Raw genomic sequence first — 18588 nt, forward strand, 5'->3', positions numbered from 1 at the left:
TGACAAAAGGATGATTTCTGTTACTTGTTGGTGTGGATTTGCAGTTTTAACCCTTGAGGTTTAAGCATTTTTAATATGCTTTCTCTGTGTTAGAATATATCTTGCTGCTATTCCCATGCAGACTGGATTCCTTGTCTTGTCTCCTAATTTTACAATTCATTTATTTATTAAAAAATTTTCATCAAGCACCTCCTGTGTGTCAGGCATTGTGGTAGGGATACCATAGTGAGAATTACAAACCTAGGCCCTATCGGCATGAAGCTCAGAGTCTAATAGGGTGCCTATTAAACCACCAACGTGGTTTACATTGGTGAATGTTACACGTAAGCTTGAGAAGAATCTGTATCCTGCTGTTGTTGGATGGAATATTCTATAACTGTCAATAGACTGAGTTGATTGATAGTGATGTTCAGCTCAGCTATATCTTCATTGATTTTTCTGCCTTCTTGATTTATCAGTTGCTGACAGGAGGTGTTACGTTTCCAACTTTAATAATGGATTTGCCTGTTCTTCCTCCAGTAATTCATCACATTTACCATATAAGTGTTCCTATCAGTTTGTTAAGCAGATCTCGGTGACTGTCTGGATTTGTCTATTCATACAGATTTGTGGGGGGGGAATTTTTCCTGCAAATTCAGATTTCTAAGGAGTCAAGAAGAGTCATTGATTTTCAGGTTATCCACCTTTTTCTGTTATGACATGATTGATGATTCCCAAGCACTATACATATTGGAGCCAAAACCAGAAGTCACAAACTTCTTGAACCTCTTTTCTAATTGGAATGGAAAGAGTGCATTCTCCAAATCAGTGGCTGCATACCCTTATGTTGAAGACTTGTTAGTCTGCTCTAGCAGTGATACCACATCTGGCAAAACAGTTGGTGCTACTAATTGGTTAAGTCTGCAGTAGCCTACAGTCTTTCTCCAAGATACACCTAGTTTATACAGGGGTCAGACTGGCAAATTAAACAGAGCTATGTTAGGCCCTCTTCCTTGGGATAACAAATTGTTCTTGTTTTACAATTTTGGCCCTGGGTGGGGAAGGCACAATTTCTCACATTTCCATTAGGTTTTCTGCACCATGATAGCTTTTACTTCAGAGATGAGGGCCCAATGGAGGGTTAACTTCAACTGCCAAGTATATCTACTTCAATTACTTAGGGACTGGAAAAATTATCACTGTGGGAGTAGGGGAGTCCGTGGGCACATTGGGTCCAGTGTGATTTGGACTTCTAGCACAGATTGCCATTCTGGGGATCAATGTCAACTCAGACCTCAAAATGTCTGGTTATTTCCTTTCCCACAGTGTACAGTCACCTGTAAAAGTGGTCAGAGGTCTGTTCAGGGGAAGACTGGAGATATTGTCATGATATGTACTTGGACTGATGTTGTGGGGTCCTTCCTTTTAGGAACCCAGCCACTTCTTTGGTCTATGATTTCTGGATCTGATTGGTTCAGGTCTGGGAAATGAGCAAACAACTATGTCTTCTATTGGGTTAACTGTCCTCAGCCTCTCCTCCTCCATTTTTAATTTTTTTTTAATTATAGCTGTTGAACAGCACCATCATGAATTGGTTTGGCAGCCAGGATTGGAGGTGGGGCAGCTCCTGAGGCTGGGGGGAACTGGTTGCCTTGCTGGAGAGAGGCCTGTCGAGCAGCTTCCAGGACAGTGAGTGCTCTAGCCCTTACTAGAGCTAGAGGTGGGCCACCTCTGCCCATCCAGAGGATCCAGGTGGAGTTGTAGAGCTGACATCATCACGAGCATCCATCCAGCTGTCCTGTCACAGTTTTAGGATCCCTGGTTATCCCCATCAGGGCCCTGCCCTTCACATAACAGGCCTGCTTGGACTGGGTATTCAAATGCCTCTGGAGCTCTGCAGCCCTCACAATCGGGTCTTCAGCCTCGCTGTTCTATTGTGGCTGCCCTTTCACTACTGGTACAGATGGCCTCTTTAGAAGCTACCACACAGGCTCTCTGCTTTTCACTCTTAGATATTAAGTGCTTGCTAACTATTCTCAGCCTCTCATTATCCTTATGAAGGATGACAATACAACTGGGCAATAATCCCATATTTTCCAAATGCCTGCATCATGGCTTCTTCCACAGTATTTCCCTACATGAGAACATTTTCCAAGGTCACCATCAGTGAAATCTTTAGCAAGTCAACAGCCACACTGAGCCAGGACCTACTGGTGCCACATCTACTAATCAGGACAGCCCCTACTGCCTGCTACATAGTGAGCCAGTGCCTAACCTCCTGTTTTCTCATATCACTCCCAGTACCTCTAGTTGTAGATGTGGTCTTCTGAGAAGCAGATGACAAGATGGGGTTAAATGTGAAAAGATTCTATTATTAGAAATGTCTGTGTGAAAGGAAACAGGGAAGGAACAGGAGAGGGCTGGGAAAGTAGTCAACTGTAATGCAAGTCTGACCCCCAGTGAAGGGGAGAGGGAGAGAAGGTCCTGGAAGTGGAAGCATCCCAGGCAGGCATGCAGCCTAAGAAAGGTCTGGCAAAGCCAGCAGGGAATCCTTAAGCCAAAGTCACTGACAGTGGGGTCCCATATTTCCTAGGAATAGGTCTGCCTTGGTATCCCCACTGCACCTGATCATGGGCCTGGAACAGCCTGTGGGAGGTGAGGTCTTGATGAAAAGCAGGGATGGATTTCGAGCCCAACACCAAGGGTCCTCAGTCAGTTAACCTTCCTGTCCTGGGAAGTCTGTGAGGTGCATTCTCTGAGTGGACAGACTGACTGCTTTTCGTAAGGGCATTTCAGTTTTTCAAATGAAGAATCCTCCAATCTCCTACTCTTTGAGGGTTAATCCTAGTTGCTGGTTTTCTGGGAGTAGGGCAAGTTGGAGAGAGCTGAGAGTTCCATTATCCAGATCACATATTTTCATTTAATTATATCATTTTAGACCTGTATCTCACTCTCACCCTCATCTGTGCCTGAAGGCTCAAAGTCCAAAGCTACTGCAGCTTATTTTTTTTCCAGAACATAGACGACTGACTCTAGGACAGTATCCTGGCACATGGGGTGGCAGAGGGGTCCCAGTAACTAACTGCTCCATGTACGTATATATGTTCAATTAATCTCTCAGTTTCCAGCTCCATCCTCACCTCCACCTTCTTCAGTACCTGGTGCTGCCAAGTTCTAAGGCACTAAGTGGGTCTGAAGAGTGACTGCTCTAATTTCACTGATATTCCTCTCGGCAGGCACTTTGCTGTTTCTTCCTCAACTCTAAGTCAATGACTATTCCTCCAACTGAGGGTCTTCCAAAATTTGTTAATACATTTGTCCAAACGCATAGAATGTACAACACCAAAAGTAAACCCTAGGGTAAACTATGGACTTCGGGTGATTATGATGGGTCAATTTAGGTTCATTTTGATGCGTGATGTTGATAAGGGGAACAGCCATGCATGTGTGGGGTAGAGGGTATACAGGAAATCTCCATACCTTCCTCCCAATTTTGTTGTGAACCTAAAACTGCTCTAAAAAATAAAGTGTCATGCAAGTAAATAATTTTAAAAATTGCCTAGGGAGAAAATGAGAACACATTTTGGATTTTGCAAAACTACATTAGTCATTAAGTACCTTGGACCATTAAAAGCAATACATTTGTGATTCCAATTATAAAATTATTATACACATCAGAAATCCTTTAAAAATTATAAAACCATACTATAATAACCTTAAGGTTCATTCTAGAGTTTGATTCTTTATTTTACTTACTTCAAAATAAACTAGTATTTAAAAATGATTTTATCATAGGCACATAGTCTCTCATCCCATCACTTCCAGTTCATTAGAAGACCCACAACTTAAAGTTCTTGGTCTTCCCAAGGAGTTAGTTTTATCTGATTATATAATCAGTCATCATGTACTAGAAAGCTGCCTAAAAAGATATCCTAAAGCTACAGCTAAATTGAAGACACCACTAGAAACTACCCAGCCCACTCCAAATCACGCACACACAAAATTAATTCTTACTATCATGGAAAAGCTGTTCTATTTTGTTTTTGAAACTAAACAGATCTTAGCATTCCAAACAGTATCATACTTCACCTATATTCATGTCTTAATTTGCTTGTAAAAAGTCACCTTTCAACAAAAGATTGAAACAACAGAGAAAGAATAAGAAATTTCAGGATACTATTCACATACCTGAAATCAAATATACTTAGATTTTTTTAAAGTCCCTTTCATCTATACCAAGTGGAAAAGAACCTCTATTAGCCACTTATTTTTTTTTTAAAACAATCGCAATTACTATACTGAGGAACACGTAAAAACTACAAGCTTAAAAAATCACTCTACTGAATGCTTACAAGAGAAAAACCTGAGAATACAATTAATCACAACTCCTAGATATGCTGTACCTCTTAGTGAAAGCAATTGCAACAATGAATGAGCACGGCGTTCTGCATGCTTAAATGACAAGCGCCCCCTGGTGGACAACATTGTTATTAGATTTATATATAAAATCTGTAACTTTTCTCTGATTTGAGGCTACTCGTGTCTCCAAATTAACCATTCTGATCTTTGAGGAGAACACGAATCTGGCGATGCCTATAACATAATACCTCATATTGATTCTACAGACTTAGTTTTTAGCTAATTGAACCTTTCTTTAAATGCCTTAAGCTTATATTTATGAGGATGTAGTAAGGATTTGAATTTCAGCAGATTGGCTTTCTAGCAATTGATTCTCTACAAATTGACCAAGAGTCCTGCAGAGAACATCTGAGGTGAGACTAAATATCTTCCCTCCCTTGTGCCTCCCTCCACCAGGCCGTCTTGTTGGCTTTAGGAGCGGGATCTCCTGTGCTCTAACCATCTGATTGACAGAGCATGTGTGCTGGTAAGAGGTTTCCTTGAAGGGTCCAAGTTGTCTGGATGTAGTGGAAAACAAAGGAGAGTACACTGATGGAAAAATTAGAAGCAGAGAGAAATAGGGGTGCTATGGTCTGAATGTTTGTGCCCCCCCCAAATTCACATATTAAAATCCCAACGCCTGATGTGATGGTATCATGGGAGATGCTTAGGTTATGAGGTTTGAGCCCTCATGAATAGGATTAATGTTCTTATAAAATAGATCCCCCAGAGCTCCCTTACCCTTTCCACCATGTGAAGACACAGCAAGAAGGCGTTGTCTATGAACCAGAAAGCGAGCCCTTACCAAGCACTGAATCTGCTGGTGTCTTAATCCCAGACTTCTCAGCCTCCAGAACTGTGACAAATAAATTTCTGTTGCTTATAAACCACCCAGTCTGTAGTATTTTTTTTTAACAGCCCAAACAGACTGAGATAAGGTGTCATTGATTTTGATTCCAGATGAGTCAAGGACCAAGACTCCCGCTGTCATAGAGTTGACCACAGGGAAATGGTGGAAGTTGGTGATAAAGACTTTATAGTAACTCTTGTCGCAAGACATGCTGTCTTGCACATCTTTCTCTGAGGGATATAAATTCCTTAAATTGGTTTGTTTCTTTTTCCCAGATTGTGCTCTGTAATAGAACCTATTGAAATGCCTGCTAAAAGACCAATGTTCAGGGCTTACCCTAGACCTACGAAATGAGGATCTCTGGGAGTAATGCCCAGAATGTATACTTTCAATAAATTATCCATGTGATTCTTATAGAGTTTGAAAATTAAAGAACCATTACTCGAAAGACTGACCAGCAGCTAAGGATGCAGCAGTGCTGGGCAGTAAAGGGAAGTTGGGAAGCAGAGGAGCCAACCCTCTTTCCTGTTTGTGGCACAGTATCAGAGGTACTAAGCTTGACTTGGCCTGAACAAGCTAATCTAGGAAACAAGACATGCACTGCCAAATGTAGTAGTGACAGTAAAGCACTGAAAGATTACTCAATTTATTGCTGGGGAACCCTCTGCAGGGCTGCACGGTGCGAGCCATCAAGCTCTGATAAAGAGCACAGTGCATCCTTAGCTCTGTAACCTAACTACCTAACTAGAGATTAATGAAGAGGCCTGGAGGGCCAAGGTCAGAACCTGAGAAATAGCTATTGCTCATCAGAGGTGAAACAGCCGGATTAGCCTTAACTTTTAGTTATTTGGTATGCTTAAAACAGATTCTAGCCTTCCAGAAAGGCTACAGATCTTTGCAGGACACACCTGGAAATTCCTGAAACATTAGGGAGGCTCTACATTCTTTTTCTGGTGGACACAAACAGAAGGGGCTAGAAAATGTACACCCAGCTAGCCCAAGAGAAGTAAAGGTTCTGTGCTTTTTATTAGAAGCTTTAACTCCCTGCAGAAGCCCCTGCTTTCTGGGCAGGTACAAAGAACCACAAAATTCTGCGAGAGCTTTAAGAAGGTACCAGAAGATTCACAACTGTGTAACAGCAGAGCTAAATAAGTCAAACAGATTGCACATCTCTGGGCCTTACCCTTGCCCTTATTCCTTCCAAATAGATTAAGGTTAATCTCACAACAGACTTGTTTTAATGAAATTTTACTTCTCCTTTATCAAGAGAAGGAAGGAAGAGGACTAACACGCTGCTCACTCTGTCAGCTTTTGGCTTGACATATCTCTAGTAGTCTGCATGACAACCTTGCAAGAGAGTTTAACTAACTCTATTTTACAGATGAGGAAATTAAGCCTCAGAGAGATGAACTAACTTCCTTAATGTCCCATAGTTTGAATTTGAACCAGAACAGTTTAATTCCAGAAGCCATGTTTCCATGGCTTACACTCACTCCATTTTCTCACCCCTACTTTCCTCTGCACCACTTTTTTCCCCCAATATCCTCTCTTCTGGTTAGCACTTGCTTACATCCTTCGCCTCTGAATAATTTGCCCAAACTATGGACCATGAGCTCTATCCTACCCTGCACCAGAAGTTTCCTGAAGAACATCCTTCTGCTGATCATTCATAAACCTTCTCCTCCCTTGGCTTCTGGGATGCCACTCTTGCCCACTTCTCCCCCTCATCCTTTTTCAATATTTTTCCTTCTCATTGATCTTCACTGAATTACCTTAAATGTTAGTATTTCCCAGGGTTCAATTCTCAATCCTATTTGTCAGACTATATATTTTTGCCTGAGCAATCTTTAAACTTTCATGACTTCAAGTGACACTGATGACTCCATGGCCTCTATTTCCAGAGAGACAACGTTCTGCAGTCTAAAACTATTTCCAGTTGCTGACTGACCACTGGTATCTGTGTAATACATACAAACCTAAGTCATTTCCTATTATCCCCACTAGTTCTGATTTCTAGAGCCCTGCTCATTTTAATCCACAAAGTTATTCAAGCTTAACCATCCTCAAATCCTCTCCCACTCTCACCCGAGTATCTAGATACTTATAAAATCCACATTCCTCAACATCTCTTCAATCTGTCACCTCTGCTCCATCCCCATATACTACTGTCCAAGCTGAAAAACACCTTCCCTTACTTAGATTATTACAAGAGCATCCTAACTGGTTTTCCTGCTTCAAGTCTCACCCATCCCTGGGGAATCCTGGGGGATGGGGTAGGAGATGACTTTAAAACTGTATACAAAATACTTCAGTAGCTTCCCATCACATATAAAAAGTTCACACTCCCTAACATGGATACAAAATCCTTTATTATGTAGTCCTTGTATGTATTTCCAAGCTCATCTCCCATCACCTCTCTTATTTATTCCTGACATACTGAGCTAACTGTAGACCTGGGGTGTCTTTAGATAGATCCATCCAGAGTGACGTTTTCTTTATTTGAATATGTGCATATCTCATGATCTAAAAACTCCGCTATAAGTGTGCTAGAGCAGCGGTTCTCAAACTTTTGTGTGTATTCGAGTTAGCTGGAGAACTAATAAAGACTGCAGAGGTAGCAAGCTGGATAAAGAATGGGGCTGAACTTTATATTTTTATGAAGTTCTCCAGTTGATTCTGTTACTATGGAAGTTTGAGGACCACTGCCCTAAAGCAAGAGCCAGCGAATTACAGCCTGGGCACCAAATCTGGCTGCCGCCTGTTTTTGTAAAGGAAGATGTGTTAGAACACAGCAGTGAAAATGTGTAGTTGCAAGGGAGATGGGGTGACCTATAAAGCTGAAAATATTTACTCTCTAGCCTTTGCAGAAAAGTTAGCAAAGTCCAGAGGAACACTCTGTACTCAGAGACATTTATAAGGATGTTCACCTTGGCAATGTTTGTCATAGTGAGATTTTGAAAAGTCGTCAATGTACTGAAATAGAGGAATACATAAATTAGGATATATACATCTAGTGGAATACTATACAGCAGATAAAATTTACTAGATCTGTATGTATTAACATGGATAGAATAAAAAAATTAGAAGAATGCCACATACAGCATGATTTTTTTATATGAATGTTTAGACACAATATATGTAGAAAGGTATTTTATTTTTTTGTGTGTGTGGTATGCGGGCCTCTCACTGTTGTGGCTTCTCCCGTTGCGGAGCACAGGCTCCAGACGCGCAGGCTCAGCGGCCATGGCTCACGGGTCCAGGTGCTCCGCGGCATGTGGGATCTTCCCGGACTGGGGCACGAACCTGCGTCCCCTGCATCGGCAAGAGGACTCTCAACCACTGCGCCACCAGGGAAGCCCTAGAAAGGTATTTTAAAATAAACTGGAATGGCATATACTAAATCCAAGATCATCTTGCCTCGACTCTATAAAGTATCTTCATTAAAAAAGCTGAGGTCAAAAAGTGACAAAAATCCAAAGATTTGCAAATACTACAATATATTTTTTGCCATATTGTCCTCTGTGGGTTTTGTTGTATTTAAAATTGAAACCAGAAATACCCTAAACTATTGAACTATAGGGGAAAGTAATTGAACATTAATAATCCAATGCAATGGAATATAATGTAGCCCTTAAAAATGTACATGAAGAAAACATAAGAAATAATTGATTTAATTGTCCATGGTGAACATACCAATAGAATACAAAATTGTCCATGAAGTAAGGTTACAATTACATTTTTTTTTTAAAGTGCAGTCCTTTTTTTTATTCCTTTTTTCCCCTTTTGGTTGTCTTATCTATTGAGTTGTTCCTTTTAATCAATATATATACATACCAAAAATTACTAAGAAGACAACAGTAGATGTGTTTAACTTAATACTTTTATTCTCTTTTATTTTCCAAATAATATTAAATAAATACATATTACCTTAAAATGAAATGTGGTGATAGAGCTTGTGCGTGGCAGATGGAACTGACTGCACATCCAATGTCCATCTTCCCCTTCGTCCTACTTTGCTCAGTTAAAACACCACAAATCTCAGCCTTCCTTGCAAACATGGGTGGCCAGGTGATAAAGTTCTAACCAATGAGATGTACAGGGAAACTGCTGGGTGCAGCTCGTTAAGAGGAAGCTGACTTGACTAGCTTTCACCTTTCCCTTTTCCCTTCTCCTACTTCTTTCCTTGAATGAGACTGTGAAGCAAGTGAGAAGCCATCTTGTGAGCATGGGGACAAAGCCACTCATTAAAGGACAGCAGAGTGGAAAGTCAGGGGGAGTCTGGATTCCTGAAGGCATTATAGAGCCACTGCACCAACCCTGGACTGCATACCTTCCACCTTTCCTGTTACATGAGGAAAAGCTCCAAAATACCTTACTTGTTTAAGCCTTTCTCCTATATGCAGCCAAACATAACCCTTAACTGAGACATCTTGCTAAAATTAAAGTTTAACAAATTATACCACTGTAAGGCACTTTAAAGTTTATCTAAGCATACTGCCTTCAGATGAGAAAAGCAATCTTCAGAAAGGTTGAAGGCTTGAAGCCCATCTGTATCCAAACAAGGACTAGAACCCCACTCTCACTTAAGTAAATACTTTTTTCTAAAATATTAAAATCAAGTCCACTTTAGTGGTCCAGGTTGAAAATAACTTATTGGACGTTTCATATTTCTTTTTCTAATGAGAACATTTAAAGAAATTAGACATGCACAGGTCAAAAACCAGTGCTCATCCTTCTGTTGCTCATAAGCAAAGCTGTACTTTGAAGTTACTCAAAATCAGTATTCAAACTAACTGACATCAGTTTCTTAAGTATGTGGGTTCAGGTTACTCCTAAAGACTAAGCAATCTACAACAAGGATAGAGAGTCAGTAAATTTACAAATAGCATTTGAAGTCATACTCTGTCCCACAAAACAACTAATTTAGGCCCTTTTCTCTGATTATCAACCTAACAGAAAACCAAAAATGTTTGTATTACACAAATGGTACATGTCTGAATCTCACAAATATTGTTTCTGATATAAAGAATAAGACTATTGCTTTTGCCCTCGGAAAAGAGAGATTTCTTTCCTATCCTGGATATAGGATTTTGGGATCCCCAATGCTTTTTGCTCAGTAGTTGGCTACTTCCATCACCAACTCCCTGGTTAGATTCCTAATCCCTGCTCTTCAGACAAACGGCCCCTGGATTCCACTGTGTAAGAAAACCCAGGTACTCAGGGCATCTGCCCAGAGAATAGAGAGGACCAGCTCCTTAAGAGCCTGAACTTTCCTTCTCTCTCCTTTCTGCTTAGTATGTGGCCCCACTCTTGGTTCTTCTAACATTTCTTTTGTTATTTACTGAAGAGAAATGTAATTTTCTGCCTCCAGATCTAAACCTCTTAGAGAAAGACATTTTCTTCAAGAATAACACAAATTCATCAAGGGAAATAAGTGTATTTTTGTGAACATGAATAAATTACAGAGTCTGAGGTAGCAATGAGAAAACTGATTAAATGCTTCTTAGATATGCTACAGAGTCTTCTCCCATGTCACACCAGCACTTGTTGCTACCCTCCAGGAGGCTAGATACCCTGTTTCTTGAGCTATGACTGGGGGTAGGCTGTCAAGAAGCAGGACGCCAGAATATATTATATTCTGTAGGTAGAACTTGATATTTTATATTCTGTAGGTAGTAATAAAATTCTACCTACAGTTAAGAAACACTAAGCTTAAAAGAGCCCTTGCAGCAATTTCTAAATACCACAAGATGGAGCTATGACTCCATGGCAGAGGAAAAAACTTCACCACTTTTCCAACAACAAAAAAACACACGTTATTTTCCTGACTTTCCAACACACAGACATAAGGGTATTTCTGGGTTGTAAATAACAGAGAGGTCTGCAAAAAAGTTAATTTCTCCCTCAATTCATTAACAAAAATACAAGATTTTTCTATGTCTTTCACTAAAGGTTTGCAGTTATTCAAAGAGCGCTCTCCATAAATGCCCAGGGCTTCTGTGAATACAGCAGGCAGCTTAGTGCTCTACCTACAGCTACTGAGAAACACATTATTTCTGATCAGCAGTATCAAAGGGCTGTTGGTATAGCAGAGTTAAATGGCAGAGGTTTAAGAGGGAGAGACTCTGACTCCACATTTCCAGACTGTGTGAAACTGAGGAAATCATTCAATCTCTTTAAGCTTAGAATCACATGTATTAAAATAACAATATAAAATTGTATGTCATGGGGTTTGTTGCAAGACTGAAATAATGTATATAAGTTAATTTGCATATTACATATGTTTAATTTAGGACAAGTTATTATAATTATTAGTGTAATATTAAGTCCTGCCAATTTGGCTGAGTATTGTATTTTCATTTTCATGCAAAGTACCCTTGGTTTATTTACGAGATTTCCATGTTTTTCTGAGTATTCTTGAAATAAAAATTCAGCAAGAGTTCAACATAAGTCATGCTTTGGGCCTCCTCTACATTAAAAAAAATATTAACAAATATTTGAATGAATGAAAAACAAACGAATACTCTTTGTAAAGTAGAAAACATAAATTCATTTATCGGAGATTTAAATTACCTCTCAAAAGACGAAAGATGTCACTAGGGCAACCAAAAGAAAAAGTAGGTGAAGCAGCCCAGTGCGGTTACAGGGTAATTTATGGGTTCTAGGAACTAGAATGGAACTGTTTTAGATGGGTATGAGAGAGGTATTTCTGAGTTAAACAGGCTCTTTCAGGTTGTAAGGAATAGACACTCAGGTTTCCCCCCAGTCTGACCACTGAGATCCTTTCACTTCCATTTTGTTTGTACCTGCAACAGAATCCCTGCCCAGCTTTTTACAGGAGAGACCAAGCTGAAGGCCTTGTTTATAGGATTCTTTACATCACAGGAAAGCTCCACTGAATAAGATATTTTATTTGGACCTTGTCACAGTCTTTAAACTTTTGTTTGAAATCTGTCTGGGGAAAAGTACACATAATTTCCTTCAATTATTCCTTTTGTTCCAACATCTTTTACTCACCACTGGCATCCATTCATAGACACGAATAGAAGACAGTCTGTCTACAATAAAGCAAATATGAGCAACTGATGTTTTATCAATTTTAACTCCACTTATAAAACATATATATAGGCGCTTCTGTACCTGAAGGATTTCCACAGATTTTTTCCATTTTCTCTTTGAGAGAAACAATCTGCTTTTCTAGTTGGTCATTCAATTCAAGTTGTGTCTCATAACGGGTTTTCCATTCACCACATGAGTGAAGAGGTGGGGATGGTCAAGCTCACCTCACTACCTCTCATTTATTCATTAAAACATTAATTAGGGCTTCCCTGGTGGCGCAGTGGTTGGGAGCCTGCCTGCCAATGCAGGGGACACGGGTTCGTACCCCAGTCCGGGAAGATCCCACATGCCGCGGAGCGGCTAGGCCTGTGAGCCATGGCCGCTGAGCCTGTGCGTCCGGAGCCTGTGCTCTGCAACCGGAGAGGCCACAACAGTGAGAGGCCCGCGTACCGCAAAAAAAAAAAAAAAAAAACATTAATTAGCTCAGTCCTACCCCATTACTATACTGGACTTTATTAGTAACACAGATGCACTGGAGGGAACTCATGTCTAAGCGTGCGTTCTCCGTTACACAGGATCTGTGCAGACACCAGACTCACCTATTCCCACCCAGCCGGCTGCACTGTCACTATTGTGATTCCTGGTCTTCTTACTCGCCACCCGCTTTTGTCTTTAGTTCCTTGTGTATCCTTATAAGGAATTCTATTAGCGGAAATATCAGGAACATATTTCTTTCCTTGGAACTTGAAATATCCATATATTACAGCCTAAGGAGTACTAGCCTCCCGTCCAATGTCATATTCATTTTTTTCCTTTGCAAAAGAATTCTGAAGTCTGTTCAACAACTACCAATTATGTGTTTGCTGTGTTAAAAGTACACAATACCTTACACATATAAACTAATTTAATCCTCATTTATAAAAACTTACCCATTTTACAGATGAGAAAAACAAGGTTCAGAGATGTCAAATAACAGTATTAAGATGACAAAGTAATAAATGGGAAACTGGGGTTTCAACCAATTTGTTCTGACTTGAAAGTGTGTCCTCTTAACCGCTATGCTATGGTAACACTCTTTACCTTCGGCTACCTATTCAGGTATCTTCTCTTATCCGTAAGCAGTTTTCTTTCACTAAATCCCTTTGGCTACTGAGGCCAAAACATTTGTCTTCTTGCTCTGGGAGGAGGAGGAGGATGCAGCCTAGAATTAAAACCTCCTTTTCGGCTCCAAGGCCCAAAGCTAATTTTTTTTTTTTTTTTGAGTCTTGAAAGTCACACTTTGTAGAGAGAAAAAATGGTGTTTCTAAACTTTAAATGCTCTTTGCATATATGGGGCAACTTCTGCTACATAATGGCTGATGGAGGAGTCTAAGCAGAAAGACTTACTAGCTCACACCACTGCCAACCTCCACAACCTTAACACAACCCTGCCCTCACTCTCATTTCTAATCAGATGTGGTCTACCAAAGAGAGGGGCAGGAATGCCCTTCCAAACCGAAGTCCAAAGTCATTAATCCAAATGCTTAACAAGTGGATGGAGACCCACAAAACTGGAGATTGATAAAATTTTTGCTTTCTTTTCACATACCAGCATTGCCCCCCCACCCACAAATTTGGTCAGCTTCCTGCTGTCAACTGTTTTCTTTTTCTGAAAAAGGACCACACTGAGTTTGACTTTCCCTGCCACACTTTGTTCTGTGATAAGCCAGAAGTACTGATTTCATACTGAGGTTTGTAATTTTTACAAAATTTTTGAGAAATAGTTTTTCATCTGTCTTTAAAATGCAGTAATGTTTAAATTATGCTTTCAAGTGGGAATAAGATTAGCAATTCAAAATAGCAAGTTTCTGGAATAATCTTGATACTAAGGAATGTTCAGAGCCATCTAAAACCAGCCCAGGTAAGAGATGTGGTGCTCTCATTAGATGGTCACAATAAATGTGACCCTAAAAAAGATGATCCTTGACCTTGAGCACCACAGCAGCCAACCTATCTTGGCCTAAGATGTACTTAATTATCAAAATACAGATTGTGAGGATAAAAATTTAGCAGAAACATTTGTGTCTCTTGGGAGAAAAAATACCCTGAGCAGTAACTCCATGAAACCACTGCTTTTGCAGTAATTCTAAAAACAAACAAAAAACAAGCACTGTACCTTTGAAGGGAAAAATTAAATTGCTTTGCAGTCTCAAAGAGGGATCTTGGCTAGAATCACTACAGTGAAAAACAAAATCAAACCAAAAATTGAAAAATCCTAGAAATATGCTTCATGGTCAAAATTGACCTTAAAAGAGGAAGTTCATAAAGCAAGAGAATATTAGGTGGAGGCTTATCTTTCAGATATGGACATTTTTTCCCAAAGAGAGAAAGCACGTTAACAAAAACAAAACAAACAAAGCCCAACTAAACAACAATGCCAAATAATTATTTTTAAATTGTTAAGAAGAACACAGTTGAACTGATTGAAACTTGACCCTACATGGACATTCATGTTTGTGTTGTTCACTATATTTATGATTACAGTGATGGAGTTATATTAACTTGAAAAGACTTTGTAAAATAAGAAAATGTTAACAAGGAAAGGAAAGAGCCTACTATGTGGCACTGTACGAGGCACTAGGGATTCAAAAATAAAATAGACACAATTCCTGCCGTCAATCAGCAGTAGGAGAAGTTGGGAGGGGTGGGGAGTACAGAAACATAACCAGAACATTTAAGAAATTTTTGGTTAATTGGTTGTAATGGTACACAAAGAAAGATATCCAATCTGGAAGGTGACAGAAGGGAATCAGAAATGGGGAGGTCAAGACTGAAGAGGGACAGAAAATGCTTCTTGGAGGGAATGACACCTGTTCTAAGCCAGAGAGGGTAAAAAAGAATATTCAAACAGCAAGAACTGCATGAACAAAAATGCCAACATGTACAAAAAGGGGGCACGGTGCAAAGACTATCTCTTTGAGTAAAGTTGCCCCCCAGCAAATTTTCAGAAGACTCCATGAGGAAAAACATCCCCAAAGTAGGACTAGTGGGTTTAAGCCATGTCTCCACCAGTTTATTTCTGTGATCCTGAGCAAGTTACATTTCCTGTGCCTCAATTTCTCAACTGTAAAATAAGGATAATTAAAGTTCCTACACTATAGGATATTGACAGGATTAATTAAAACATGTGAAGGCTTAAAGCAGTGCAGGGCACACAGAAATTGCTATAAAACTTAGTTGTTTTTGTTATTATCATTTTTATCATCATAAGAAATTTACTGCAAAAATTTTTCCCCAAAGGGTAGTACTACACTGCTATCAGTAATGTATAAAGTTCCTATTTCACTTATAAAAAAATCTCTACTTCTTTTATAGGCAACAAATTTCTTTGACTTAAAAACAAGTTGGATATTTTCCCATATTCACGAGTTGTCTATGTGTCCTACTCATATTTATCTACTGGGAACTTAGTGTTTTCTAACTGAATTGCAGAGGACATAGGTGTGGTGAAAATATAAACCTTTTGTCCATCATTTTGGCTACCAATGTCTTTCCCAGATTACTGTTTGACTTCTCATATTGGTCTTTTTTCCTTTAAATCAAGGGAAGCTATTTTCACAAGGGAAGTCAAACCTAAACATGTTTTCCTCAGTGATTTATTGCTCTTTAAGAAAGGCCTTCTTTATCCATAAACAAATATATATTCATCTATATTTTCTTGGTTCATTTAAAATATTTAAATCTTTAAATTTTAAATATTTAATAATTTTAAATATTAAATCCATCTGGAAGGTTTTATTTTAGAGTAATTTTTTATTTATTTGGCTGCCCCAGGTCATAGTTGCGGCATGCGAACTCTTAGCTGTGGCATGTGGGCTCTGGTTCCCTGACCAGGGATGGAACCCGGGCCCCATGCATTAGGAGCACAGAGTCTTAGCCACTGGACCACCAGGGAAGTCCCCCCAGAAGTTTTGAGAATTAAGTATACAGTGAAGATCTAAAGGGATTATTTTTCTAAATATTATACCAATTTTCCAAATGGAATTTATTGAATAATTCATCACTTTAAAAGAAGCTCATGTTTTTTTTCTTTTTTTTGGCAGTGCCATGCAGCATGCGGAATCCAAGTTCCCTGACCAGGGATCAAACCCATGCCCCCTGCATTGGAAGCACGGAGTCTCAACCACTGGATGGCCAAGGAAGTCCCTCTTTTAGCTCTTTTAAAGCTCTGTGTGGTGACACAGATTCCAATAAAACATTACTGGTAATTGGCTCTTTGGTTCCAGTTCTCTGCCCAGAAGCCCTTTCCCAAACTTGGGCAGGCAGGCTAAAGTTGTTCTTTCTTGATGGTGGGAAGGGGAAGACAGTAATTAGAAAGTGATAGCTTCATGAATTTTATGGAATGTTTGTGTCCCTCTAAAATTCATATGTTGAAGCCCTAACCCCATGTGACTTTAGTTGGAGGTGGGGTCTGTGAGAAAGTGATAAAAGTTAAATGAGATCATAAGGGTGGGGCCATAATCCAATAGGGCTGCTGCCCTTATAAAAAAAGGAAGAGGCACCATAGCTTGTTCTGCCTGCCATGTGAGAACACAATGAGAAGGTGGTCATCTGCAAGGCAGGAAATGGGTCCGCACTAGAGACCAAATCAGCTGGCACCTTGATCTTGGACTTCCAGGATCTAGAACTATAAGAAAATAAATTTCTGTTGTTTAAGCCACGCAGTCTTACAGTACTTTGTTATGACAGCCCAAGCAGACTAAAACAATGATCATTTGGTACTTTTCCTATTTCAATGTCTGGTGCAGTTTTTGTAATAATCTATTTCCCACAAGTCTCATAAATGAAAATGGTTTTCTCCTTTTTTTCATAGATAACTGAAAACAATTTTTTAATTAACTTAGTAACCTGGCCCTGAATTTCACACTAGTACAACATTTTAATAAATTAGAATCTCTTTCTGTTATGGACTGAACTGTGTCTGCTTCCTCCCCCCCAAATTCATACGTTGAAGTCCTACGCTCCCAGTACTCAGATGTGACTGTATTTAGAGATAGGACATTTAAAAAGCTCATTAAGGTTAAATGAGATCATATGCTTAGACCTAATCCAATATGACTGATTTCATTATAAGAAGAAATTAGGACACAAACAGGTACAGAGGGAAGACCATGTGAAGGCACAGAAAGAAAGCCCTCAGAAGAAACCAACCCTGTGAACATCACACCCTTGGACTTGCAGTCTCCAGAACTGTGAGAAAATAAGTTTCTGTGGTTCAACTCAGCCTGTCTGTGGTACATTGCTATGGAAGCTCTAGCAAACTAATATACTACCTATTTTGTTTTATTGATTTGTTTTCAGTTTTAATGACTTTAGCTTTATTATATATTGTAGGAGTCCCGTCAACTCCCCAAAATTTCTTTTCAGTTATCCCTGTCTATTTATTCATCTCATTAACTTTAGAGTCAGTTATTGAAGTTAAGAAAAAACAGCTCTGTGTTTTAATAAGAATTACATATCAATAAATTAATTTGAAAAGAATGAGCATATTTATAACACTCAATTCTCCTATATAGGAAAAGTCTACGTCCCCATTATAAAACCTTAATAATAAATTTCCCAATTTCATTTCACTTTAGGGTTTCTCTCCAGTATGAAATCCCTTATGTTGAACAAGGTGAGAATTCCGTTTTTTTTTTTTTAAACATCTTTATTGGAGTATAATTGCTTTACAGTGGTGTGTTAGTTTCTGTTTTATAACAAAGTGAATCACTTATACATACACATATATCCCCATATCTCTTCCTCCTTGTGTCTCCCTCCCTCCCACCCTCCCTATCCCACCCCTCTAGGTGGTCACAAAGCACTGAGCTGATCTCCCTGTGCTATGTGGCTGCTTCCCACTAGCTATCTATTTTACATTTGGTAGTGTATATATGTCCATCCAACTCTCTCACTTTGTCCCAGCTTACCTTTCCCCCCCCTGTATCCTCAAGTACATTCTCTTGTAGGTCTGTGTCTTTATTCCCATCTTGCTCCTAGGTTACTCATGACCATTTTTTTTTTTAGATTCCATATATATGTGTTAGCATACGGTACTGGTTTTTCTCTTTCTGACTTACTTCACTCTGTATGACAGACTCTAGGTCCATCCACCTCACTACAAATAACTCAATTTCATTTCTTTTTATGACTAAGAAATATTCCATTGCATATATGTGCCACATCTTCTTTATCCACTCATCTGTCGATGGACACTTAGGTTGCTTCCACATCCTGGCTATTGTAAATAGAGCTGCAGGGAACATTGTGGTACATGATTC

General features: G+C 39.4%; 1 protein-coding gene across 1 annotated transcript in view; it reads right to left on the minus strand.

Moving 5' to 3' along the window:
• Positions 1 to 18588, minus strand: part of CCDC169 (coiled-coil domain containing 169) — a gene marked incomplete at its 3' end in the record, with an annotated part of 42443 nt that overhangs the window by 11967 nt on the left and 11888 nt on the right. The window contains 2 exon segments of the mRNA XM_082859784.1: positions 12245 to 12285; positions 12368 to 12478. Coding sequence (XP_082715910.1) covers positions 12245 to 12285; positions 12368 to 12478 — 152 coding nt within the window.

Source organism: Leucopleurus acutus (assembly GCF_964270905.1).
Source record: "Leucopleurus acutus genome assembly, chromosome: 18".
NCBI lineage: Eukaryota > Metazoa > Chordata > Mammalia > Artiodactyla > Delphinidae > Leucopleurus > Leucopleurus acutus.